Genomic DNA, 27617 nt, shown 5'->3' with positions numbered 1-27617 from the left:
GTTGTGCAGGGTTGGGGGCTGTCATAGTCTTCCTGCCCAAGCAGGGACACCTCTGCACCCTACAGAACTCGTACCCAATATTGCTCCTGAGCACAGACTACAAGATCATTGTGAAGGCTATCTCAGTGACCGAGCTCTGTGCTGATCCCTCCTGACCAGACTGTGGTCCCAGGTTGGAGCATCTTGGACAGCTGATTCCCAACTTGCTCCACTTAGTACGTAGTGCCAGTCTGTTCTTTGCCTTGTAGCAAAGACATTTGATAGGGCGGGATGACAGCTACCCCATGGGGAAATTGCAGGAGTTTGGCTTTGACCTCCACTATGTGAGGTTCCTATGGACACTACACACTGCTAGAAAGTGCTTGGGCAAGTTCAGAAGTGTATTGACCTGACTGAACACATTCACTTGAGAATTGTATTAAGTTTGCCCTTGCCCAACCAATTCTACCCCATTGCTATCAAGCCACTCCTCTGCCTCTTCTGGAGGGAGATGATGGGGTTGGTGCTCCACAAGCTGGGCCTGTTGGTGTACACTGCCAACGTTCTCTCTCTGATTCAGGATGCAGGAGACCTGGTGCACGTAGAGGCCCCCAACAAAAATCTTCTCAGTGTCCTCCCTCCTCCACATTGGTCAAGCTGCATCCTCATGGTTGGAGTCAGGTGGAGACAAACTTTTTTCTGCCTGTACTGCACATCACTGAGTGGGCCCTGGCCTCCTGCTGTCTCTGGGTACCTCTGTGATCCCCTTTTGCTGAGTCAAACTGGAGGCTGGGATGCCAGAATGGCTGCACAGATGGGACAGAACTCCTAAAAGGTCTTCCCCTTTAGAGGGATCATCTCTGAGGGTCTTGTTCACACTCTGCCCCTCAACATCCTTCACCCCAGCCTTGCAGCCCTGGCCAGCCTCCAGAAGAAATATTTGAATTTGTTGTGATCATAGCTACAGTTGGGTTTCTGAGTGGGCCTTGAGTCTTGCTCTGGAGAGCAGGGAAACCATGGCTTGCTCTGCACCCCAGCTCAGCGTTAAAGAAAATTTGCAACTGGCCCGTGCCAAATTAGGGGAGATCAGGATGCAAAGTATAGAATTACAAGGGTAAATATTTATCCATGCTCATGAGATGACCCAGCCAAATTGGGGCACCCTGAATGTGTCTTTACACAGGGTTCTTATACCCTTCAAATGTTCAGGTATGACATGATTTGGCTAATCGCTAACACCCACGGTACCAATTACTAATCATAGTAAAACTTTACAAAGCAACTGTATTTCTGCACATTGTTGCTGCTTGTTCATTGATCCAGATGCCCCTGGAGTCAGTCTTGCTAGAGTTACTTATCTCCAGATGGTACTGGGATACCAAGCCAGAAGATGCTGGGAGGGTTTCAGGGGTTGTCCAGGGATATCCTTTATCTTTCATGGACAGCTCTAAGCCTTCAAGGATCAAAGTCCTTATTTCCAGGGCTGGGCTGTCCTTTAGTTTGTTTTACTTCAGCATGAACAATACCAGTAAAATTCCACTACCTCATCACACTGCAGTGAACTATTGTATATATATTAACACAGTTAGTACACTTTCATACTATAAAGACTGACTGATATAATAATAGTTAGGGAAGGGGATTTCCACAGCATCAGTCCCTACATCTTTGCACCTGAGCATCAGGAGAGGCTTCTGTGCAGTGTAAGGCGTCCAGCATGATCATGCTGGTGGGTGCCCTCCTCACTTGTCTGCTGCCGATGTCTCCTAATACCACCAGCAGTTATAGACAGCTCTCCTCCACCTCTTCTAAGTGACCACAGGAGCAGCGGGTCCACCACGGCTACCCCGGGGAGTCTCTGCCAGGTCTCCCCTCACACGAGGCCTTCCCAGGAGTAGCCTTGGCCCAGTCCTACGGGCTTCCGACTGGGATGTCAGCCGGGGCGGTCGCCTTACGCCCTCCCGCTGCGCCCCGGGGAGAAGAGCCCGCACCGCACCGCGCAGCTCCTGCGGGGAGACCACCCTGCCCTGCCCTCTCCGCAGCCGGGCGCCCGCGCTGCCAGGGGCGGCGGAGGAGCCCCGCGCCAGCAGGGGCCGGCTGACACGGTGCCCCGTCCCCGTCCCGCTGCAGCCTCGCCGCTCCCCGGCCCCGCCGCTGCCCTCCCCTACCCGTCCGGCACGGCCACAGTCGCCGCTCCCCGGCCCACTTCTCCTCAGGGCCCGGCCCGCTCTCCGCCCACCTCCCCTCAGGGCCCGGCCCCGCCCCGCCCTTCCCTTCCCGCGGCTCCTCCGGGCGCCAGGCGGCGCCGCAGTGCGGGCGGCGGGAGGAAGCGCGGGAGCGGCGCGTGCCATGGCGCTGCCCGGCGAGCTGTGGGCAGAGCTGCCGGCCGAGAAACGCATCTTCTGCTCCGTGCTGCTCTTCTCCTGGGCCGTCTACCTCTGGGAGGCCTTCTTGGCGCACCGGCAGGTCGGCGGGGGCTCTGGCGGGGACAGGCGCCACCGGGCCGCGGGCTGTGCCGGGCTCCGGGCTGTGCCGGGCCCGGCCTGGCCTCACGTGGGGGGCGGCGGGCGGCGGTCCGGGCGCGGAGCGGCGCAGGCCCGCGGCGGGGCCGGGGCCCGGGCCCGGGGCCGAGCGGCGCGGAGCCCGGCTTCGTCTGTCGCCTGCCTGGGGAGGGCTTGGCCCTGTCCCGGCCGAGGCAGCGGGGCTGGGGCGCGGTGTCAGCCCTGCTCGCCCGCGACCTGTGGGTGGAAGCGGTTTGCTGCCGGCAGGCTGTGAGAGCGGCCTGAGAGGGGGGAAAGGGCCCGCCGCGTCCGTCTGTGCGCCCCATGGGGGTTCAGCGCCGGATGGCGGAGCTCTCGGCAGCTCTGCCGAGCGGGGTCCTGCCCCACTTGGCGTCGGCGTCTGCTCACACTTGCCCCTGCTCTGGAGCACGGCTGTTCTTCTGTGGACCGGCTGCACTCCCTCAGATGAACCAAGGCACTGTACCCCGCTTGTTTTAGCGGGCTGGCAGGGACACTCGCCGTCACATCAACGAGTTAAGTGAGTTCATAGAAGGGTCTGAAAAGCGTGGGTGCGGTGGGGTAACCAGCAGCCCAGCACCTACCCAGCAGCTCTGTCCTCCTCCCCCCGGGACAGGTGAGAGAGCAGGAAGAGCAAAAATGAGAAAACTCATGGGTCGAAGTAGAGACAGTTTAATTAAAGTGAAGGAAGGAGGAGGGGAAAAGCCCCCACAAGGGCTACAAAGGCAGTCGCTCACCACCTCCCACAAGCAGGCCGATGCCTGGCCAGTCTCCCAAGTAACAGCCACTTTGGAAGTCAAACCCTCTCCCCCTCCCCTTTCTTCTTCCTCTACCTCAGTTTTTATTGCTGAGTATAACATATAGCATGGAATATCCCTTTGCTCAGCTCAGGTCAGCTGTCCTGGCTGTGTCCCCTTCCAGCCTCTTGTCCACCCCCAGCCTGCTCACTGGGGAAGAGAGAAAGCCTTGACACTGTTTAGCAGTAGCCAGAACACTGGTGTGTTATCAACACTGCTTTGGCCACAAATGCAAAGCATACCACCATGCAGACTGCTATGAGAAAATTAACTCCATCCCAGCCAGACCCAGCACAGCTGGGCAGAACACTGCTGGGAGGGCAGGAAGCAATGTTGCACCCACTTGTGAGCCTTTAGATCAGCTAAGCAGCCTGTGAGACTGCAGCCCAGTACTCCGGTCAGAGGAAGAATGTATCTTAAAGTGACAAAGTGTAAGAACTTTTCCTTTGAGGAGGGATAAATATACTGAAATGAGATAAGGCAGTGGATGGAATAAGGACTTTTAGTCTTTAAAAATTTTAAAGAAGTGGTGAGTTCTTTACCAAAAATGAAATAGCACCTCATTTATGCAGCCACATCATACATACGTTTTCTGGTGAAGTTGTGTGGTTTTCATGGGAGGATCTAGTGTTTAGTTTTAAACTCTGCTTAGTTGTTATTGTGGTGCAGTAAGTCATATCCTGTGGAAAAATGAGTGTGTGTGATCTTTATATAGTAACTATATTGGAAATAAATTAATATGTAGGTGACTCAGTTTCTGGTTATAACATAATAATTATGCTTCAGTTTTATATTTGGAACTTGATAGAAAACAGGAATTTAGGAATATTTGTTTTGTGGGTTGTTTGGGGTTTTTTTTACTTTCTGTGGTGGCCCATGTGATTATGTTATGTGTTACTTTTACATCTTATTTATCTCCTTAAAAATATTGGATGTAGACTTTAAGTTTCTTTTTCAATTTTTCAGAGACGGGTGTATAGAACAACAACACACGTACCACAGGAATTAGGACAGATTATGGATTCAGAAACATTTGAAAAATCTCGTCTGTATCAGCTGGACAAAAGTACTTTCAGCTTTTGGTCAGGCCTGTATTCAGAGGTTGAGGGCACTGTAAGTACCTGAGCTGATCTAGCATTCATATGATACTTTTCATGTACTTAAACTGTGAAATACTTTGATTCTTAGTGATCCTGTGCAGCTGCACTGTTGGCATTCTGGCATCTTACATCAAACACTGAAGTTTGGAAGGCCTGGGGTTCTGTGTTTCTTGTTTGTGGCTGTATTTGCTGTATAAAAAGGAATTATTCAGACGGCACATAATTTCTCTATGCAGTGCTGAGTCACTGGAAAATAGTGTAAAGTCATGTAACTGTATAACTGTGATGTGAAACCAGTACTTAAGAATTGTGACCCCTCTTAACTTTCGCATTTCCTGATCTGTTTTGTGCAGCCCAACCTATACATTGTTTCATTTTGTATGAACTTGTAAAAATGTTGTTACACCTGTCAGTATAGCTGTTATATTCTTCTTGTTGGGCTTTTTGGTACACTAAGAACTCAAGACAGTTTTTGTGTGAATTCGAAAAGCTTCTATGTTTTTAACTGACTTTAGAGGCAGTATTTCATTTGAAAAATGAAGATATACTCCCAACAGTGCATTAGTGGACAAGGTGAGATAGTACCCCCTAGCAAGTGCAACAAGTCAAAAGGTTCTGAAGCTTTATTTTGATTTCAAGAGCTTTAGCCAAAACAGCTTCCCTTGTTGCTTTTAAAGAAAATACGTGATTGGAACGAGCCTCTCTTGCCACTGAATTTAGTGCCCTGCTAAACAAAGAGCTGATCAGCAGTCAGTGCTTATCTTCACCCAGGCCTACAATTGTTATGGTCCCCCGCAGCATTCCAGCCGCCAAATTGGAGAGATATGGGTTTCACAGATGGACTGGTAGATGGGTAAAGAACTGTCTGGATGGCTGCATCCAAAGAGTTATAGCCAATGGCTCAATGTCCAAGTAGTAAGGAGTGTTGTCCCTCAAGGATCTGTACTGGGACAAATATTATTTAATATCTTCATCAGTGACATAGATAGTGGGATTGAGTGCACACTCAGCAAGTTTGCAGATGACACCAAGCTCAGTGGTGCAGTTGATACGCAAGAGGGAAGGGATGCCATCCGGGGCGACTTTGACAGGCTTGAGGAGTGGGCCCGTGCAAATCTCATGAAGTTCAGCAAGGCCAAGTGCAAGATCCTGCACCTGGGTCTGGGCAATCCCCAGTATCAGTACAGACTGGGGGATGAATTGAGAGCAGCCCTGCAGAGCAGGACTTGGGGATACTGGTTGACAAAAAAATGGGTATGAGCTGGCAATGTGCGCTTGCAGCCCAGAAAGCCAACTGTATCCTGTGCTACATCACAAGAAGCATGGCCAGCGGGTGGAGGGAAGTGACTCTCCCCCATCTACTCTGCTCTCATGAGACCCCACCTGGAGTACTGTGTCCAGCTCTGGGGTGTCCAGTACAAGACAGACATGGACCTGTCAGAGTGGGTCCAGAGGGGGGACGCAGAAATGGTCAGAGCGCTGGAACACCTCTTCTATGAAGAAAGACTGGGAGAGTTGGGGTTGTTCAGCCTGGAGAAGAAAAGGCTCCAAGGAGACCTTACTGTGGCCTTTCAATACTTAAAGGAGGCTTATAAAAAAAACGATGGAGAGAGACTGTTTACCAAGGCCTGTAGTGACAGGATAAGGAGCAACAGTTTCAAACTGGAAAAGGATAGATGTAGATTGGACATAAGGAAGAAATTTTTTACAGTGTGGGTGGTGAGACACTGGAATAGGTTGCCCAGAGAAGTTGTGGATGCCCCATCACTGTAAGTGTTCAAGGTCAGGCTGGATGAGGCTTTGAGCAACCTGATCTAGTGAAAGATATCTCTGCCCATGGGAGGGGGGTTGGACCAGATGATCTTCAAAGGTCCCTTCTTATCCAAACCATTCTGTGATTGTGCCTGTGTAGGAAAAGCACAGCCTTTGATTTCTCTCATGATCTTTTCTTTCTGTTCTGTCCCTGTTACTGTAATAACAGGTCCACAATGATTTTGGCAGCTGATTGGTCTGTTAAAGAAATTATTGCATCCAGCTGTCTTCCACAACTGAGCCACAAAACCCAGGCTTATGGTGATGCTTCCTAAGCAGCAGTCAAAACCTGTTACTAAGTCAAGCATCTTAGCTTGTATGTTGTTCCACTGTTTCAGCTGTGATGGTGATAAACAGCTGGGAAGCAGTTGTGTCTCAAACTGCTGCTGCTGCTGCTATTGAATTGATTGCGGTGCTCTGCTTTTTGTGTTGCAGTATCACTGATGAACAAAAGCCAAGGAAAAAAACATGGAATATGTGAGTTAAAGCTCCCAGCTAATTAATCAAGCACTGGCCCGAATAAGCAGGTCTCAGAACAGTCAGCTGAGATACTGTATGCCCATGTTCTACTAGTACTGACAGTCATTTTCATCTTCTGAACAAGAAGTTAGTGTTCCTACTTGGGCTTGATGGATTGTGGGCTTGGGATTCTGTATCCCAGAACTTTTCGAGTTTGGGACTGGGAGTGAGCTGTCCCAGGAGGGTTGCTAATGGGCCTGCAAGCTATTAGATGTCCAAGCTTTGCCTGCATTCGCAGATTTGCTACAGAGGTTGCAGAGCTTTGTGGAAGCAAGGTAACACAAGTCCAGTGGCTCCTACATCTCATTTCTTCGTTATGGCTCCATTAATATAAGTTTTGCTTAGCTAGAGCTAAATAATCTACAACCATACAGCATCCCTGATAACCAGTCTCCCCTGCAGCAGGTTTCTTTATGGAGTTCTGTAGACCATTTTACATTACTTCTCTGGTGCTGGGCACTTCCTTCTGTGTAGCATTGCCCTGGACTTTTAAAAGAGTTTTGTAGAGTTTCCTTAACAAAATTTATGTTAAAGTCACAAAATTTGTGTTTGTGGTTGAACACTCAGGTCCCATTTGGAATGATATGAGGGAAGTATATCATAGCCAGCTGTGAGCTTTGGAAAATCTCCACAGCTAGTCCTCTCTGCTGCCCTCGTGTTTAGAATTCCTGTCCTTTAAAATTGTGTTCCTTGTTAACACACTTCTTATGTTCCCTTCTCCCTAGGAGAGCACACCCTCAGGTTTCTCTGATTATTTTGTTCCTGCAAAGGGAAAATTACACTTGAATGGAAATTCTACTCCCCCACCCCCCCCAATCCATTGTCATCCCAGGACAAGAGGTTTTCTTGGAAAATTGAGAGTTGGAAAACATCCTTATGGTACCTTTTTTGGTATGTTTTAAAGATCAGAAAAAAATCTAGGTAATAGTACTTTCCCAACTGCACTAACTGGTCTAAAAAAATAGACAGTCTTGGAGGCATATAGAGCTGCTTCTGGTCAGTAATGTCAACTATACACTGAAAAGATAATACAAGCTTGGAATAAAGTTCAGAGCTGAATTAGCAGCTGGAGCAGTCTGAGTGATAAAGTAGTCATTACCTTTAGAGTAGTCCAAATGGTAGGGATAGAGAACCAAGGTGATTTGTTTTTTTGAGATAATAGCTTGTGAAACATTGAGAACTTCCAGCTGTGTACAGTGGACTTAACAGAGACACTGAGTATCCAGCTCATTCTAATCTTCTTCCATCTGCTGCTGCTAACACCTCTAGACTTGATATGCATCTTCGTAGGTTTTGAGAACTTGTTCTCAATTGTACTGAAGTCTGCTGGCTTCACTTCAGACTTGAAGAAGAGCTTGTGTTTCCAAAAAAACCTGCCTGCTTTTTCCACTTATTGTGATCAACCTAATAAAAAAAAGACGTACTGTATGAACCTTTTCCTGCATACCCTCATGCTGTCATGGCTGCTGCGTATCTCCTAATAGGGAAACTAACCTCTGGTCTGAAGGCTGCAGCAATGGTATGGTTGTAAGTAAGGCTATTATTACTTGTTAGATTTCAGGCAGCTTCTTCATACATTCCTCATTCCCAGGGTGAATTGTATGAATTTCAACAAGGCTTAGTGCCGGGTCCTGCACTTGGATCGCAACAACCCCATGCAGCGCTACAGGCTTAGGGAAGAGTGGCTGGAAGGTTGACTGGTAGAAAAGGGCCTGGGGGTGTTGGTCAACAGCCAGCTGAATATGAACCAGCAGTGTGCCCAGGTGGCCAAGAAGGCCAATAGCATCCTGGCTTGTATCAGAAATTGTGTGGCCAGCAGGAGCAGGGAAGTGATTGTTCGCCTGTACTCGGCATTGGTGAGGCTGGAGGTTGTAGTGAGGTGGGTATTGGTCTTTTCTCCCTAGTAAGAAGCAATAGGATGAGAGGAAATGGCCTCAAGTTGTGCCAGGGGAGGCTTACATTGGATATTAGGAAAAATTTCTTCACCAAAAGTGTTGTCAAGCACTGGAACGGGCTGCCCAGGGAAGTGGTCGAGTCACCACCCCTGGAGGTATTTCAAAGATGTGTGGATGTGGTGCTTAGGGACATGGTTTAGTGGTGGACTTAGCAGTGTTAGGTTCATGGTTGGACTCGATGATCTTAAGGGTCTTTTCCAACCTAAATGATTCTATGATTCTATTCTACAATCAGGCTGATACCCCTGGTGTGTAGGGTATCTGCAGCTGCTTCTCTACACGAGGGTGACTTACTCCATTCTGTGATGTTGAGCTGTGTCCGTTTCTCAGAATCTGTCCTGGGATTATCAGATTCCAGCAGAGCTCAGTGAGGTGGCCTCTATGGTCTGGATTTGCCACTTCCTTAGATCATAAACTGCATCCTTTATTGGCTTTGGGGACTGCCTGAACTTGAAAGAGGCTGTTGTGGCCAAAGTTGATGAAATTATATGAGGTTTGCAACATTTTGCTTTTAGTAGGTAGAAATATGATTCATTAACCTAGGAAGTTAATTGGAGGGGAGATGCTGTGTTGGAATTACTAGTATGCTTTGATTTATTTCAGCCATTAATTATGTGGGTTTCTTTTTAACTAATAAGTAGTATCAACATCATGCTAATAGCTGTCTTTGTTCAGGGCTTGGTACTTCTGGGATTTCCAGCTCTGAAACTTACAGGTAGCCAGCAAAGGAGAAACAAGCTTGCTTTGGTCCTTTCCATCTCCTGCTGACACTCAGAATGCACCCTGATATTTAGGTTATAAAAAAGTAAGCCTTTTAAAAATAAATAAGTAAATAAAAACCTGGTACTGTCCATACTGGAAGGCTTCCTACTTGAAGATTGATTTTTATATACATAGTGATGCATCACTTGCTAAGAAAGTAAATGTGAAACATTTGGAAGTCAAGCTGTTTAACAAACACTACCAGACCCTGCCCTGAACTACAGTTAGCACTTGCTTAGTAGCTCTGTCTCAAGCATTTCTTTGATGATGGTGTGTCCCAAGAAGTCCACTCCCTGTTCCTTGGCAACCTGTATGGCAGGAGACAGGCACGAGGAGATGTGGTGAGGCAGGCACAAGAAGGAGTGCATGAAGCTTTCTTAAAATGGTTGAAGCAGCACTAATACTGAAAGTGAAATTATGACCTTATTCTGAATGCCTTTCTCTTGGTAGGCAATGTGGAATGCAGGCAAGTTTGTCCCAGTGCAGTCAAGTTGCTGAATTTTGCATACCCCTCCTAGAGATGGTATGTTCTACAACCCTAGAGCAAATGAGTTTTAAGGTCTTCTGAAAAATATACCTCATGTCTGAGCCAATGTAGCAGCAAAGTCTACAGTAAACAGGCTTGGAAATATGCTAGTATTTCCCAGGCAAAAACAAAAGCTTAACCTGATCTCTACTTCTGTAAAGTAAAATGAACCATTGCCAAATATTCTAGGCTTTCTTTATGCACTGCTAAGATCAGAGGGGGACAAAAAGCCTAATTATAAAACTTTTCTCATTCACCCTTAAAAGGTCTTTATCATGCTGAAATTTTAGTAGAATAACATGACGGTCTGTTTCATATTGCCTCTGTGGTATGTATTTTTGTTTTCAAGATGATTCTGCTCTGTGGAGGAATTCCTTTTCTTTGGAATCTGTCTGGTCAGATCTCTGGTCGTGCTGGGTTTGGACCAGAATATGAGGTAAGCAGTCTTTAAATTTTAGTGAAAATGTTCAGTCTGTGAACTACATTGCTATAATGTTTTTTATTTTTAAGCTTGCATTTACTTAAAGTGGGTACAATATAGTAAAAATAACAGATATTTTCTGGTGAACACAGTAATTAGGTGACTCTGAGAACTGATAACAGTATGTGACTTTTAAATTATCTTACTAATTAAAATAGTCTAATATGATAAAAACATAAAAGTCTCAAAGTTACTTGAGTCAAATGAGGTGGTGGGTTGGGGTTTTGGGGGCTTTTTGTTTGGGTGTTGTCTTTTTACTAATCCTAAATGTGATCTTCCTGCACAGTAAAAACGTAAGAAATTTGAGGCTACTGGTTATGTTGTCTTTGTGCTGTGGATGAGGCATCTGTCTAAATTCTTGTCCCAAATCCTTAGTTTTTACTTAAATCTGTTTCGTCAGTGTATTTTTTTTTCTTTCTTTAACATAGTAAGCTATTCCAGTGATCAGTAATATAATCATCACAAAAGTCTTATTTCTGTGAATTTATCTAGCTTCATCTTCTAACTGGTTTCAGTTAAACCACTGACATAAAATCAATTTTTAACACACAGAATATTAATGTCAGTACAGGTCAGTAAATACCAGATTTTTTTTTTTCTTTTTTTTTTTAGATTGTTCAGTCATTGGTATTTCTCCTGCTTGCAACACTCTTCAGTGCAGTGACTGGTCTCCCATGGAGTTTATATAACACGTTTGTCATAGAAGAGAAACATGGCTTCAATCAACAGGTATTGTAGATAGCACTTATACTGACCTAATGTCTTCAGTAGGTTTGGTTGGTTAGATGGACTGGTATGTCCATATCTGTGCCAAAGATCGTTAGTTTTAGGAACATTTCTACTCGCATTGCGTAAAAATAAGAGCAGTGACAGTTTGTGACTGTTGCAGAAGTACCCGTGCCACACCAAAATGTCTCTGTGTGAGCCCATGCCTCTGAGCAAAGAGAAGTGTGTATTCTTGCAGTGGAACAAAGACCATTTCATGCCTCAGCTGTTCATTTTTGGATGGACTATTCTTTGCCCTTTATATGCCCTTCCTGAGAAGTCTGGATCACTGCTTGACAGGAGCAGTTCTGACTCATGGACACTGAATAGATGAAACAAAATCGAGAAATTACTTTCCTCCTCATTCTGTTTTCCTTATTGATTTCTTGTATCAGCCTTTACTAAATTAGAGAATTCAGCTCTTCATTTGTACTTCTGTTAGGTACTAACTTAATACCAGCCCTGGCTTTTGTCTCACCAACTTAGTTCAACCTGTTTCGGTATCAGTTTCTCATGAGATCAAATTTTCTGTTTGGGAGAGGAACCTCAATCTGGGACACATCACTAGCCATTTCACGCCAGAGCATAAGACTTGTTTTCTGCTTTTGGACCCAGCTAGTTTTGTCTACGGTACTTTCTGTTCCAAGTCTACTAGGCAGTTGTTTGGGGTTTTGTGGTTTGTTTTGTTTTGTTTTTTTTTTTTTTACAGTAGAATGAAATTTGGATGGGTAGCAGATGTGGGGTAAAGCTGTTTGGCTCATTTTAATAAGGGTAGAGATGCTCTGGTATTTGCCAGTTTCATCTTCCAATTTCTATGGAGGCAGGAAGACTGAGCTAGACCTAAAGAAGTGGAATCAGTTTGTTTCTCAACTCATATTCTTGGTAAATTGATAAATTGATGTTTCTTATTCCTTTTTATAAAACAAGTAAGAAAATAAGTGAGAAAAAAAGCTCTAAGTGCAATGATCCAGTTTGCACCCTCACTCAATCATCTTTAAAAGAGAAGTGTGTAGATCTTGACACATCCTGTATTAATTTGGTTTGCATCAATTATTTAGTGGTATACTATTTTCTTTACAGGGAACTATGAAACTTCTCACTGCGCAGTTTTGCCTTGACATCTGTGTGTATTCCAGGAAACTGCAAGGCTTGTTTTGTTCTGCCCCTAGAGTCCCCAGTGTTTGAATACTGTGCCAATGGCGGCTCCTGCTCCGGTCTTTGGGAAACAAATCTGAAGATTGTTCTAGTTAGTCATAAGCTTTGAGCTTGTGACCAACTCGGAACTCTTTTTATACTCCATTTAGCTCTCTGGTCTTATAAGAAAACCTTGTGCTTCTAAAAACATATGTCTAACTTCTAACAATCACTTTCTTCTCTCACCAGCAAGTACATACTTGTTGTCAGAATGGTGGCGCACATGGCCATTCATATCCTAGGTGATTCTGAGCCATAGTCCTGGAGATCCCATTCCCTTCTGCAGACTTTACAGTGAGCATACTGGCAGGCTAACATCCTGCTCCTATCAAGGGAGGAAGGAATGTTCCCATGTTTCCAGAGCATGAGTCAAGCAATCTTTTACTTGGGGAAATACCTAATTGATGTACTTTGTTTGTTCTCAGGCTATCATTTCTGTAGTCCTCAAAAATTGTAAGGGCTGGCAAAGTCCTAATTCTTGCCATGTGCTTATGCCCTGGTCTAACCTAGACATCCTTTTGACATTCAGAATCCTTAAATAGGCATCAATAGCAATCTTCACTGTTGTCTTTTGTGTCAATCCTGAGTAGTCGCATCAGACCTGCACCTTGGATGTCTCTCCCACCTTAGTGAGGAGTAAGTTCCATCTTGGTAGCAGATCTGCAAGCCCTTTATGTCCAGGACACAGAAGTCCGAAGACTGTCAGTATTGGGACTTGTAAAGCACTAGAATTAGAGCAAACTGGCAGACTAGCTGATGGATGGAGAGCTTGACTTGATCAGGCCCTACCTCTGTGCAGAAGCAGTGGAGGGTCAAACACTGAACTTAGCAGCTCAGGCTTCTTTAAAACTATCTTGAGAGCTTGCAGAATCCATATGGTTTCATATGATCTTCAGATAGACTCTTTCTTCTATGGGAGTGTCTTGCTTAAAATGAGGTTTTCTCTTGAAGTCACATCTGCCTTAGAAAGCAGGAAAGAGGCGAGGCAAAGATGAAAGACACCATGCAATTTTATAGCTCTACTCCTCCTAGATTGTGGAGCTGGAAGTAAAGAAAGAGTTAAAATGAAAACTTGAGCTAAATGGATTGTAGTTGACTGGTTTCAGAAAGCCCAGTGGAAACAGGCTGGCAGCACGCTTCTGTTAAGAGTTCTTCTAGGTTGTATTAAGTGACTGTTTCTTCAGCTGTTTACTAAGTTAAAAAATCAAAAAGCTATATAATAGGCCATTTTCTGGCTGAGCTGGGGAAGTAATAAAGGAGGAACACACTGTTGTTTATTTTGTTTTCTCTCTCCTGGCTTGTACCAGTTTAAGAGTCTTGATCAAACAGAAACAATTTTTTCCTTTGTCCAGGATCACCCACAGAGTTTCTTTCATGCTTCTCCATACCATTTTCAGGAAAGGAGCACTGCTTAGTGTGAATGAGAACCACAAGTCTTGCTTTTCTAGTTACAGAACTGTTTTGCTGGAAAAGGTAGCCCACGCTACCTGGGAATATTAAAGGCAGGCAGGGAACAGTATCTTCTGGAGTGCTCCATTTGTGTGGGCACATGTCTATACAATTTTGTTACTGCTGATACTAATGGTCGCTTAGCAAGAATGTATCACCAGAGTGCTCACTGTGTGACCAGAGTGAATATATCTATGTAAAGGATAGTCTAAAATTGCGGGTTTGTGTCTGATTTGTGTTTCCAATAGTCATGGAAGTCTGAGGCATCTATCCAAATTCTTGCCCCAAATCCTTAGTTTTTATTTAATTCTGTTTCACCAGTATTTTTTTTCTTTCCAGATGAGTTCCATATCTTTAATGTAGTGTGGGCTTTTTTAATACAACCTTGTTGGGAAGGATCTTTACATAATAACCCCCTTATTTCTGTGCCTTGCAGGTAGCTGTAAGTACTGAAGTAACAATTCCTGAAAGAGCTAGTTGGGTGTGTAATCATGTTGTAGTGTCACTAGGTCAGATTCATTCAGGTAGAGGTCTTTGAAATTTCTATTGTTTCTATTAAAGTTATGCTGATTTTAAAACCTGAGGCAGCTACATGGGTAGTAATTGCATGTCAGTGGAAGCTTGGAGTAAAATGCCCAATATATATCCAAAAATCTTTAATAGGACTTCTATATATTTTCAGTTAAGACAATCAGCTTAGTGGTAACTGAAAGTTAAGGTGCATGGAGGCAACTATTCAAAGAGAAAATATTTTACAGTAGCTATGTTTCTTTAAGAGTTTCCTATTCTCTAAAAATCCCATAATGTCTAGGATAGAGATTGGTAAAGGAATTAAGGAACAGATAAGCTTAAATTTTTCTTTCCTCCTTTAATGAAGTATATATGTGCAACACAAAATAAGGGTTTGGGTCATATCTTACTAAGGAAGGATGTATCTGCCTGGGCTTGGCGTCCATGTGGATGTAAAGAGCCACAGCTACTGGGACAGGAGGTGAAAGCGTTCTTTCACCTTTTCTTAACTGACTCTGATTTCCTCCTTATCACATTGGTATTGCTGTTCTGCAATTTGTCTTATTTTGTTTCTCTGCATCCACTGAAGGGATCAGTTCATTAACCACTGTGGTACATCAATATTTACATTGAAAATACCACTGATATCCTTTCTTTACAGACGCTGGGATTTTTTTTTAAGGATGCTATCAAGAAGTTTATCGTGACTCAGTGTATTCTGTTACCAGTGACATCCCTTCTGCTTTACATTATTAAAATAGGGGGAGACTACTTCTTCATCTATGCCTGGCTCTTCACATTAGTTGTTTCCTTGGTGAGTATGAGAATATGTCTGGGTTTCTTACAAATGCTAGCTTATTTGTATGGCTTAGTGTGCTGAGGTTTAAAAACATAACTGAAAGAAAATGGAGAAAAATCTAAATCTCCTGGGAATTTTAGTGTCTACAAACTTTAACAGTGTGTCTTGCTCTCAGTGTACTTGTTCAGGAGTAATAGCTCATATTAATTTCCACATCAATGTGATATCTTCTATTTTATCTATTGAATACTGGAGTGTCTTCATCAACTGAAAAGTAAACATTCAAAAACTTTAGAATAGATACTGGAAATAGAGCAGTCTGTGGTCATAGGTTTTCCTTTTTCTTAAATAAGAAAGTGCACAAGGACAACTGCCAGCAGATTGGTAAGATGAGGCAGAATGTGCTTTGGTCAGTAATGTTTCCATTGGGCTTTTCTTGCAGGTTATCAAACACCAATTCTCAATTGCATTGCTTTGTATTGAGATTAGTAGCAATTTTCCATTTCTGCTTCTGCTTATATAGCTGCTTTTATACACTGAATTGGTAAATGACATTTTTAGGGCTTATATTAAAAGGATCTTTTTGTATACATCGTAAGGATTTGATGTTTTCTATTGTTAATATAAGCTTCAAGGTCTGTATTTTTATTTTTTCTATTTTGACATTGTGCTCTACTGTCTTTTTTGCTCAACATACTAACCATTGCTCACCCAAGGAAGAAATTGCAGAAGTACTGTTGTGTATATTCATTCATTTTTAGATTAAAAGAGCACCTTAACAAGTAAAAGAATTACTACATTACAGTAATGTAATAAAGCCTGCCATGTTAGCCTAACCATAAATTTGGGTCAATCTATCCCTAATTCTTGTGTTAAGTTCAGACTTTGTGGTTGAACTGCAGTGCATCATCAAGAAAATTTTTAGGAATACCTGGGTAGGAAATGATGATTGTTTTCTTTCTTAAGCTTCTCTTTCATGACTTAAGTAAGTGTTGCGCTTTTTTTTTTTTTTTTTCATTTCCTTCTCACCACTGCTTCTAGATTCAGATCACTTTTATAGCTTTCTTGGACTTTCAATTTGTCAGCTTCCTTTCTAAAGCACAGGCTGCATTTGTACAAAAATGTGATCATAATGCTACATGGGAGGCCATTGCAATTAATGCAGGAAAATCTGATTTCCCACTTGGATATCCAACAGCTGTATTGACTTTCTCAAGACATGGCAACATGGAAGGAATTGTGGCTCAGTTTAAATCGTGACTGCAAAGTATTTTCATAATCCTGTTTTTAAGGGATACAGATCTCATTATCTGGGTTGTATTTGTTGCTTACTTGTATTTTTGCTTCATTGATGCTTAACGTGTAAGTGAAGTAAAACCTGTGTGGATTAGCCGATTTCTGTATGGCCACTAATTCTGACATAGTGCAGTTACCAGCTATGTGTTTCTGAGGAACTCCATGACAGTAGTATAGTAGCAGAAGTGCCCCATTTAGGTGGTAAGTCTAGCTTACAATTGCTACTTTGAGTTCTTTCAAACTTTTTTTGTTTGTTTGTTGGCTTAATTATACAGTGTTTCCTGTTGTTTTGTTGTGCTGGCTCCTGCTTTCTGTACTTCTGGTGTCCTTATGCTCTGACATCTTCCCTTTTTTTGTCTCTGTATTCTGAAAAATCATAGTGTTAGGTCTCAAAAATGTGAGTTCATGTGTATTGAAATGACTGTTAGAGAAAGCTTTGTGCAGACTCTGATCAAGAGTCTGATATTCTTAAAGAATTGTTCTTTTTCTTTCAAGCTTTGATCAGCACTACTCTCTTAAATCATAATTCAGTGTTTGAGCTACTGCTCTGTCAACCTGAGTGAAACAGTCCTTACTTACAGATTATTCTAGTGTAGCCTTATTACTGGTAAAATTGGGGAGATATTAGTTCCTCATGTGATACCCAGTTCATATTTTAAGTCTTTAGTCTTAAAGGCCTTAAAAACTTGCTTTTTCATGGAAGGATTAAGCTGAAATTTTAAAATAATTGGTACTTTCAGGATTCAAAGATACAGAATTTTCTGAAATGGCCTGCACTTGTTTGTACACCAAAAGTGAAAAAATTTTCCTTAGCTTCCTTTATACCAGTCATTGACTGCTTTTATTCTTGCCATCTTATCTTTAAAATATATATTGTAAAAAATGTTGTATGATCTCATATGAGAAACTTTGAATGTCCATTTTATAGTCTTTATCAAGCAAGTTTAGTAGAAAGAAGAGATGTAGGTGAGGAGTACCTAACATTAAATTTCAAGGTGAGAACAAGAACATACTCAACTGATACCACATTTCTTTCTCTGTCACTTTCTTATCACAAACTAGTATTTTATTTTTGCTTTGCATGCCCCTTCCAATTGAGCTGTCCATGTAGATTTTTTTCTTGAGATTTTACATATACTTCAGAAACTGATAAAACAGGGGTTGGCCTATCTTTTACACAACAAAAGCTAGAAAATAAAACATGTCTTGTCAGAGCTACAGACTGCTGTACTGAAAGATTATGTAGCAAGACGGATAGACTCACTTCCCCCCCCCCCCCCCTATTTTTTTCCTGAGGATTAAAGTACATGCCCAGACAATTGGTGCTTTTCTGGTGTCTTGCAGTGTCGCTGCAACCTAACAGGGTGTTGATCATGGTTTGAGGCCTTAATGTGTAGGTTTGAACAGTCTTTGACATGCAAAATAACCTTAAGAGGTGTTAGATTTACCCTTTAGCGTTCGGTTTAGGGAAAAATTCCAGCTGTAATCGCATTCCATAACTCTGTAATTATACTTAGAGTTGCATCCTTCTACCAGTTTGTTATGCCTGCTGATATCAAGGGATTACACAAAGGTCAGAGATAAAAACTTAAAAGTAGTCCATACATACTACATGGTCTGAGACACTTGTCTGGACTGAAACAGACAGCTTATTTCTGCTCTATAAAATACACTCCTACACTTGCTGCAAAATACCTGCAGGGGTTTAAACCCTTGTCTTAACAGTTACAGTAATGAAAATAACTTTTGTTTTCTAGTGGTGTTTCATATTGATGCCCTCTCTTGCTATGACTTTGGAAAAGTCAGTTTCCCTAGTTTTAGATTACATTGGACTTTTTCAACAGTGCAGATACTTTCAGAAGTCAAGGTACTTGTTTTCAGTGGAAGAAAAACTGTCAAGATAACTTCTAAGTTAATGTTGATGTCCATTTGCCTCTCGTGTCCTGTTCCTTTTTTGCTAACCAAAATTTAAACTTTTCTCCAGTCCTTTTGTTTAAAATAAATAGATAAAAATCACTTTGTGAAGGTCCAGAGTGTGAGGGAAAGGAGTTCAGCTTTCCTTCCTATCACAGTGTTATTCCAGCCCTGGCTTTCTCATCTGGGCTGCATCTGCTGCCAGTTTGAAGAGATGCAGGTGCATTGTAGTGACTTTTTGGGACATGGCTGTTAATCATTGTGGACCAGAGGCATCAGGCAGTTCCTTAGCCCTGCATACAACTGAGAGAAGGGAAGGAAAATAGGGGATGTGAATTTTTTTCCCTGTTTTAGACTGTGGCTTTGCAAGTTAGCAAGAATTTGAAGAAGCTGGACTGTCTCCTGGTTCAGTCATCTCTGCCGCTCATTATGAAACACTTGAGAGCTTTCCAGTATCGGTGAAGTGAGTGAAAGTGACAGCCTGTCACTGATAAGACCACTGCTCCCAGCTGTCATGGTAGTTTTGCCTTCTGGGGCTTGATGAACTGTCAGAGCAAGAGCACTGTTTACACTAATTCCGTTGAGGACTGTAGATTGTAGATTAACCTGCCCCCACCCCCAGCTTGCTGTTGAATTGCTGACTGTCAGTAGTTGTCTTCGTAGAGGGGATGACCCATAGAGAACCTTGCTACAGATCATACAGGACTCTGCTTTATCAAGTGTCTTTTCTGAAATTGTGCCTTCTTTTCGTACTTACTCATGCTCCACCTTTACTGCTAAACACACATTTGTATGCCTTGTTTATAATATCTGTATGTGTTTGCAGGTGCTTGTTACAATCTATGCAGATTATATTGCACCTTTGTTTGATAAATTCATTCCACTACCTGAGGGAGAGCTCAAGCAACAAATTGAAACAATGGCAAAGAGCATTGACTTCCCATTGACTAAGGTGTATGTTGTTGAAGGTGAGGTTTTTTTTTAATAAAAAGACTTTGTAATTTTGAATTTGTTTATTTTTAGCTTTGATTGCAGATGCTGTAGTAGGGCAGTTGCTTATATTCCTCAGCTATTGTAATACTCGTCAATTTCTGTACCATTTTCCTTTTTTTGCCTTGAGGTTAGAAAAGTGAAGCTGAATGTACAGCCTTAACTCAGCATCTTGTTGGAATCATTGCCTTGGCTCTGTGGAATGGAAATACATAGCACAGTCAGAAATGGAAGCAGCAATCAAGATTCCAATTTTAGAACTTTAAACCAGAGGGAAAAGGGTTTTTTTATCATTTCTCATCTCAGTTTAGCATTAATTGTCTCAAGCCCTTGGTGAAACAATTGAAAAAGTTATGAAAGTTAAAAACACCTGTTCCTTCTTAGAGTGTTAACATGGATGGTTTCTTACGGTATGGCTAGATGGACTCACGCCTTCTATGTGAGACTAATTTTTTCACTTTATAGTAATGAATGTCTCATCCTCTTTTCTCAGGTCATGGATTGTAACATGGAGCATGCCAGCTGCCATGTCACTTCCTCTCCACTTCCATGTTCATGGAGCACTTTACTGTTTGCCATTTCCACTGTTCCTCATTTTGTTCCCTTCTGAACTTGATTTCAGGGACTTTCCCAAATTTTGTTTTGGTTTTGTGCCCTACCTGTGAGGATCAGAGGTGTTTTTATTGCCTTGGTGAAAGCAGCATGAGATGGCATAAAGAGCTGAAATGGTAGAATATTGCTGTAAGAGAGGGTGATGAAGGCTTTCTCTAGCCTGGGAGCTGTGGCTTTCAAAACTTTGGGCTGGCCAAATCCATCCAGTGCTCTGCCTCAGTGCAGCCGGGAACTACTGCTATTGATATACTTGGGGCCCAAGAAACCTCTCCTAGCAAAGCTGAAGCTTTTCAAGCTTGAGTCAGTATAGAGGCTTGCCAAATACTAAGTTTTTCCCATGTGCACAGCTGGCTTTTAACCATGGTGAAAGTCCTATGAGCCAATTGTTGGTACTCTGGCACCTGTGTAGTGTACTACTGCATTGGCTTCTTCAGCATGTCTGCATTTAGTGGCAGTGATCTGCAGTGGAGGAAGGCTGCCAAACCCGCATTTTCTTTCCTCGTGTCCTTAAGAGCATTGAGCCAGCACCATTCCCTTCTGAGATGTGTGAACGTCTTTTTGCCGGTGTTTTTCTGCATTCTGTCTTGGATGTTCCCACTCCAGAACTGATGACTTAGTAACATGTGCAACCAAGTCCTTTAATTTCAGGGTTCATTCTGTAACAGGTAGATTACAAAGGTTCATTCTCTACTAACACTTAGTGGAGGATGAAGTTTTTTATGACACACAGATGAAAGGGAACATTGCTACCTGTGGCTGTCCAGATTACTTCACTGAGAAGGGACTGGATGCTGAGGCTTCATACTCTGACCAGCCTCTTCCTCTGTTGATCTGTCTTGGTTTGGTGCTGAAGGTTACCATGACCATACCATGGGTTGGCTTGCAATGGAACAATGGATATTTTGTGCCCTAAGGAGTTTATGCAGCTCATACCTTCATAGTAAGAGTTGAAGGCAAACGCCTTCAACTTGAAGTATCTTTTGCTGCAAAAACCAGAGCAATCCACTTCTCTCAGAGACCTCTTTCAGTCCTGATGTTGCAACAGCTCCTATCCATAGGCAAAAATAGGCAAAGTTTTAATAGCTGCTTTGATCTAGACAGCTTTTTAATCAACTGAAACAGTCCATGTTCTATGGAAAGAGATGAGTTTGTTGGCCCCAAGTATATTGATAGTAGAAACAGTCCATGATTCACCTGATCTAGATAAAAGTAGCTGTAAAAAATTGCCTATTTCAAACAAAAATAATATTGAGGGACTGCCTGATGTCTGTAGTTCATCCCTTTATCTTCTCCTTATCTAACATCTTCATCCTTACCTTTTTTGAATCATCTTTGCTGGCACATTGAAAGAATTCTAAACGTATTCGTCACAGGCCCTTTGCCGGGAGGGCAGCACACATTCTATGTAGAATGCTCTTTCCACTCGGAACTTGAAATTGCAATAGCAAGTGCTTTTCTTCTGGATATTAAATCTTCACAAGACTGCTCTCGTTTTTAGTGATTACATGTTACAGATGAAAAAAATTATTTCTCTATTGGAGTCAGTAAATGAGATCATCATTACTTAGATCATTTTAAAATACGCTTCAACCTGCAAACTCATTTGCTTGAGTTTGTCTACTGTTCATTTGGAGACTTCGAGAATTCCTTTGGAAGAATCTGTTCTATGTAATATTGCATAGTCTTTAGTGCATGGGATTATTCAGATCATGGCCTTTAATGTAAATTTTCCCCATTAGGTTCTAAGCGTTCTTCTCATAGCAATGCTTATTTCTATGGATTCTTCAAGAATAAGCGGATAGTACTCTTTGACACCCTCCTGGAAGATTATTCTGCATTGAACAAAGAGCCATCAGGAGAAGATGGTGAGAATGAAGAGACAAAGTCTAAAACCAAAGTGAGTTAATCTTTGGTTTTCATCGTGCTATTTACATTAACTTTGCAGTGAGATATTCCCTTGTGTTTTCTGAATGTATTTTAAAGGTCCTGAGTGAGATGCTAAAACCCAAAACCTAATGATTTCAACATGAAAGTTGAGCTGGTTATTGGAATTTCTGGGGCTGTGTGAGTGGTGCAGATAGCACCAAAGAGACCATAGAAATCCTCAGGGGCTTCAGCAAAACATTTGATCCCTGCGTGTAAAAAATAGGCCTTCCTTGTAATCGTTTGAATAAGGGACGCGTTCAGGGTTTTAGCTCCTGTTCCTTCTCTTGGGACTGCCACACTGAAGCTTTCCTTAGAATGAAATGCTTTTGACTATCAGCGTGTCATTTTTGTGTCGTTTACTACATGCAAGAATTTTGGTGCAAGAGGCATGCACGTGCGCACACATGTACAGATTCCACATGTCCATCCTCCCCTGCCCTAGTCAAGAACAGGATGATGGCTTTTCATTGTCCTTTCCATTGATGTGCAGCTGCACATCAGGAGTCTGCTGTTAACAGCTTTTTGTGGCTTCGGGAGAGTGTAGGAATGGTTAAAACTGATGGAATACTTTCTGAAGAGCCTGAAGGAGTAATTCTGAGAAGAAAGAATTACCTCGTGCAGCCTAGGGTTAGGCCAATGTATAGGTTATTGTTCAGTCCAGCTTCTGTTTCTTGTAACCATGTTGGTGGTGGAATTCTCTTCATCCATGGTTTGGTATAGCATACTGCAGAAGTGGGTGATGAGAGGAGGGGATTTTGAGCTCAGCCTGATCTAGTCATAATGCGAATCATTTGTTCCATTTCAAAAGGTTCTTTGGCTATGTTCTCAGTATGCAAGCCCACATGCTTGCTTCTGCCTTGCTAATGTACCTTCAAAGGCACAGATGTCCATCTTTCCTAATGATAGCTTTTGTTGCAGAGGACTGGGATGTTGTCATTTGTTTTTAAAGGAACGGTAGTGCCTTGGGAGGAGGGCTACATGTTGAGTGTTGAAGGAAGTAGGGAGAGGACTTTGCTCTCAATTCTCTGTTGAAAGTCTGTGGCTCTGAATGTCTGCTTCCACTGTAATGCCTTTTCTTGAGTAAAGAAACAGGATGGGATCAAGGGATGGTAGGAGAGAGTTTGGAAGGCACATCTCTCCAGCGTTCTTCCAGGTTTGCATAGGCATGTCTGCATATGTAGAAATAAGAGAACACCACCTCATGGTAGAAATCTTGTTGAACTTAAAAGTTTATAAGAAATTACATCTGTGTATCTGCTGGTAGAAGGGAATGGCCTAGGGATGCTTAAATGACCTAGGAAAAAACAAACTAATAAGTAAGAAGTTTATTCAGTTGAGTTCAGCCATACCTGATACTACTTCTGCTTTGTTACTCCATCAGAATAAGAAACAAGGATGTAAAAATGAAGAAGTTCTGGCTGTACTTGGTCATGAGTTGGGTCACTGGAAACTAGGTCACACTGTCAAAAATATTATCATCAGCCAGGTAAGTTATGATAAACTGGTGGTTTTCCTAGAGCGTTCTGTAATTATTGCTGTTTCCAAATACCTGCTTCCAGATTCGTAAGTGTATATTCACACAACATACTTATGCTCTGTGACGGAAAGTTGGGGGTTTTTGTTGGGGGGGAGGGGGTGTCTGTATCTACAGGGAACATGCACCAGCCTTTCTGTCCCCTCCTTGCTCCATCTGGCTGGTAGAAAGCATCTAAGAAAGTATGTCTGCTGCCAATTTTAATTCATCTCAGGAGCATTCTGAAGTTGGGACACATTTTTCTTGCTCTGTAACACTTCTTCCATGTCTGTTTGCATCTCAGGGCCTTCTCTGAAGGTCTGTTTCCATCCCTGTGCTAGGGATAGGATTGGATGTATCCTGTCTCCCAGCCTGCATTTGTTTAGGTATTTGTCATTATCTTGGAGAAAGCTGTGTGTCTGAGAGTTTCTATCAGTCTTGTTCCTTGGAGAGCTGAGAAGAAACGCAATTGAGGATTACGAAATCTGACACAGGAGGGCATTCTTATTTATATTGTATTCTCATACCTTGTGCATTGATTATTAGTAAATAACTTTATTGTGCCATTCTTGGTGCATGCTTAAATGGGGGTGAACACTGAAGCAACCTCTAGAGATGGCCCAACCTCGCCTTTGAAGAAAAGGAGCCTGATGGTCTGTTTACTCATGCATATGCCTTTGGGCATTGCACAATACAAGGGAATTCCTCCCCCACACCTCCTACTTCAAATTCTTTTATTTGCAAGGCAGAGCTATGTGTCTTCTGTTAAATTACTATCGGCAGTCTACTGTATGCTTTGGTGTAGATCTATGTTGTTCCAGGTATCATTCACCCTTCTTTTCTCCCAAGTTCCCAGCCTTTTGTTTTTTTGTTTTTCTTAGCTCCCCTTCTATGCACCTTCTATAACTCTGATCATGTCTGTCTTGAGATGTGTGCACCATTCCAGGAATGTTGTTCTCTTTTTCTAAGGCTATTCACAAGCTTTTTAGGCTGTAAACATCACTATCAAGCTCCTGTTTAAGAAAATCTCTCTCATTCTGTTTCCACACTGGCTTTTTCTTATCCATGCAACTGAACACTTTAGTGAGGTCCTCCTTGCTTTCTGCTTTAAGGGAATTACCTTCCAACTTCTGACATCAGTGTTGATCCCTACTAACTAGCAACTATTGTGATGCTTTTGCCACTCTAACTCATGTAACTTTTTTCTTTGGATCCACTTTCTAGATACTATGATTTTGCTGTAATAGGTAGATTTTATCTTCACTTCCAGAAATTTTCACAGATTCTTCTGCAATGTCTTCTACTTTTTCTGTTGATTGTTTGCTGTCATAGCCGTCCCTCTTTTTTTCTGTCTCGTGTGTTGCAATAACAAACAATATTCTGGCACCTTCCACATTACTCTAAAAAGACCAAACAGCCAGTTGAATGGATTGAAAAGGTACTAATCATCTTCTCTAGAAAACTTGGTAAGGCGTGGTCCTGCTTCTTGCCTCTGAAAAGCCAGGCAAGCACAGTGCTTGTACACAGTGACACATGGCTTAGATGGAAGTGCAGATTGTTTCCAGGAATAGAAGTATGACACAGCACAGACACATTTCGTTTGATTTTAAACTTTTTGGAACCTATGCTTAATTCCAAGGAGTTGGATTCTACCCTGTACTCCCTCCTCACTTACCTTGTCGTCTTGCCTTTTCATCTTCCTTTGCTACTTAGACTTTTTTTTTTTTAGCTCACTGACAGAAAATAGTGTTTCTTTACTGAATGCATTTACAGAAAGCAGGTAAAGGCCAGCTGTTTGTTCCTTTTTGTATATTAGTTCTAAAGTAATCTATTTAGGCTTTTTTCAGTGGTGTTTCTATCCAAATCTAATATGAATAGGTCATGCTTTAGACTTAGATGAAAAACTCATCTTAATCAAGAATGTTGTTTCCTTTCTCTAGATGAATTCCTTCCTCTGCTTCTTCCTGTTTGCTGTGTTAATTGGTCGAAAAGAACTCTTTGCTGCATTTGGTTTCTATGACACCCAGCCTACCCTGATAGGCTTGATGATTATTTTCCAGTTCATTTTTTCACCTTACAATGAGGTAAATTGTTTTCAAGACACAGATGCTGAAATATTGTCCTATTTAAATAATGATTTTATTTTGACTCGGGGGGGGGGGGTGGAATTTGAAGGTTTTAGGGGCTCCATCTGGTATCTTGTTTTAATAAGTAGGCTTAGTGCTCCATGTTGGGTAAGACTCCCAGTTTCAGGTGCGGCCTGGATAAACCTTAGTGAGATCATTCTACAGCCACAGTGATGTGTAGGATGTGGGAAGGCAGATACAGTGGTATTTACTGATACTGTAAGGAACTTGTAGATGGCTGAATTTTAAAAATAATTTTTAATATATTTCTCTCCACAGGTTCTCTCATTTTGCTTGACTGTATTAAGCCGACGGTTTGAGTTTCAAGCAGATGCATTTGCCAAGGAGCTTGGGAAGGCTAAAGACCTATATTCTGCTTTGATCAAGCTAAACAAAGATAATTTAGGATTCCCTGTTTCTGACTGGATCTTTTCAATGTGGCATTACTCCCATCCACCCCTTTTAGAAAGACTTCAGGCCTTGAAAGATGCAAAGCAAGAGTGACAGGAATCATTGTTGGTTCAGAGACAGTGCTTCCATCTCAGAAGCAAAGTTCAGAGCTGCTTCTTAATTTCTTTTTAAAAATGGATAATGCCAATTAAGTGCAATGTTAACAGCACCACGGATGTCAGAATCCTGAAACAGGTATTAAATTATAAATGACTTTTTTTAACAAAAACAAAACTGTGGAACTTAATTTAGAAGAAGTACTGGTGAAGACCTTCCCCACACACACACTGGCTTTTATCTCCATATCATAGTATAGACTTGTAAAGGGAGGAAAACAAGTATAGACTTCAAAGCACCTATTTGTTCAGTTCGTGAATGCCTTGAACATTGCTTTTGATCCTTTTCCCATTCTCAGCATTCTGTGAACCTTCCCGGTCTCAGCCCTCTTCACAATGAAGAGGGCTTGAGTGACTTGATTTCCTGTATAATAATACTTGTACTCACCAGTCACTATTTTGTATTTTAAAAAGCCGAATGCAAGTACAGGCCTTTCTGCTGGATTCATGTCTGTCATAATTGAAAATGCCACTTAATAAAACCTCCTTTCTCTGAAGTGTGGGAAGAAGAATGAATTACAGCTGAGGAAATGTACCATGGCTTCCTTGAAAATGAGCACTAGTGGGTATTTAGTAGCATTATAGTGGGTTTAGGCTCCTTTTCCACTGTGCTGCTGGGGATGTGGAAGTATGTTACGGAGAATCAGAACAGGACCCATATGTTAGAGAAAGTTGCTAATTCTCTGTTCTTCTGCCTTTTGTCTGTGAGCAGAATGGTTAACAGCTTTTCCACACCTCAATTCCTCCATTTCTGTTGTCCTTTGCCTACATTTTTTGTGTATATGGAAGTGTCCAGTTGCTCAGGCAGTGTATCAAAGCCAAACTTCCATTCTGAGGGTGTTTGTCCTCCACTCCGTGGAGGGTTTTCCATTAATATGAATCCAGCTGGAATACTTAGAAAATATTCCTTGTCTTTATTTTGATATAAACAGCCCAAGACACAGTTTGTTCATATAGGTTAGTGAAGGACAAAGTGAATAATTGCGGAAATGGCTTCTGCGTTGATTATATGAGATTTTTCTGATGAAAGGTAGAATTAAATTTACTTTTGTTTAAATAAAGATAAAAGTTAAATGTAAGTTTGTATGTGCCATACAAATGTTTTGGATGAGACTGAATGCACATACTTTATATAAAAATCAGATTTTATATCTGAGGTAAATTAAAAAGTTCTGCTCAGCTCTGTACAAAGAGAGAAGGAATCGAAGCAATTCTCATTGTTTCAGATATCAGAGTATTCTCATAGACTTTACTGTTAGCTTAAATTTGCTTTTCTGATCATAGGGAAAAATGCCTTTTATAAGATGATGAGCATGATGATGTCTCAGGTGCAACAAGAAACAAGTTGTTGCTGGAAGCCCTTTGTATGCCTTATTCTAATTGTGTTTATACTCTAGTGAATATGAAGCTAAACTATAGATATGGACTTAGGAGACAGTTTCACAAATATGGGGAGCCTATATTTGTCATGTTAACTGCATTTAATAAATGGCCCTTAAAAATAAAA

At 42.1% G+C, this 27617-nt stretch overlaps 1 protein-coding gene across 2 annotated transcripts; it reads left to right on the top strand.

Annotated features, from left to right (window-relative positions):
• The first annotated feature begins 2272 nt into the window (after nt 1–2272).
• ZMPSTE24 (zinc metallopeptidase STE24) lies at nt 2273–27617 on the top strand. 2 transcript variants are annotated; one of them, XM_052811188.1, is made up of 10 exons: nt 2273–2445; nt 4262–4408; nt 10319–10405; nt 11063–11179; nt 15030–15182; nt 19204–19345; nt 21719–21876; nt 23287–23391; nt 25359–25502; nt 25824–26607. In XM_052811188.1, the coding sequence occupies exons 1-10, from the start codon at nt 2329–2331 to the stop codon at nt 26046–26048; spliced, it is 1395 nt and encodes a 464-aa protein (XP_052667148.1). In that variant the 5' UTR covers nt 2273–2328; the 3' UTR covers nt 26049–26607. The 2 variants fall into 2 exon arrangements, with proteins under 2 accessions (XP_052667148.1, XP_052667149.1); XM_052811189.1 differs by lacking the exon at nt 4262–4408 and having other exon boundaries at nt 2285–2445; nt 25824–27617.

Source organism: Harpia harpyja, chromosome 16 (genome assembly GCF_026419915.1).
Source record: "Harpia harpyja isolate bHarHar1 chromosome 16, bHarHar1 primary haplotype, whole genome shotgun sequence".
Classification (NCBI taxonomy): Eukaryota; Metazoa; Chordata; class Aves; order Accipitriformes; family Accipitridae; genus Harpia; species Harpia harpyja.
The sequence above is the reverse complement of the archived record's forward strand: the minus strand, read 5'-3'. Positions and strand labels throughout refer to the sequence as shown.

What these genes read in the sequence shown, in the direction of transcription:
- ZMPSTE24 (XM_052811188.1), top strand. Translation starts at nt 2,329, where the DNA reads ATGGCGCTGCCCGGCGAGCTGTGGGCAGAGCTGCCGGCCGAGAAACGC. An exon ending in AAAATATTATCATCAGCCAG is followed by an intron (nt 23,392 to 25,358) that starts GTAAGTTATGAT and finishes TCCTTTCTCTAG; the next exon opens with ATGAATTCCTTCCTCTGCTT. An exon ending in TTTTTTCACCTTACAATGAG is followed by an intron (nt 25,503 to 25,823) that starts GTAAATTGTTTT and finishes TTCTCTCCACAG; the next exon opens with GTTCTCTCATTTTGCTTGAC.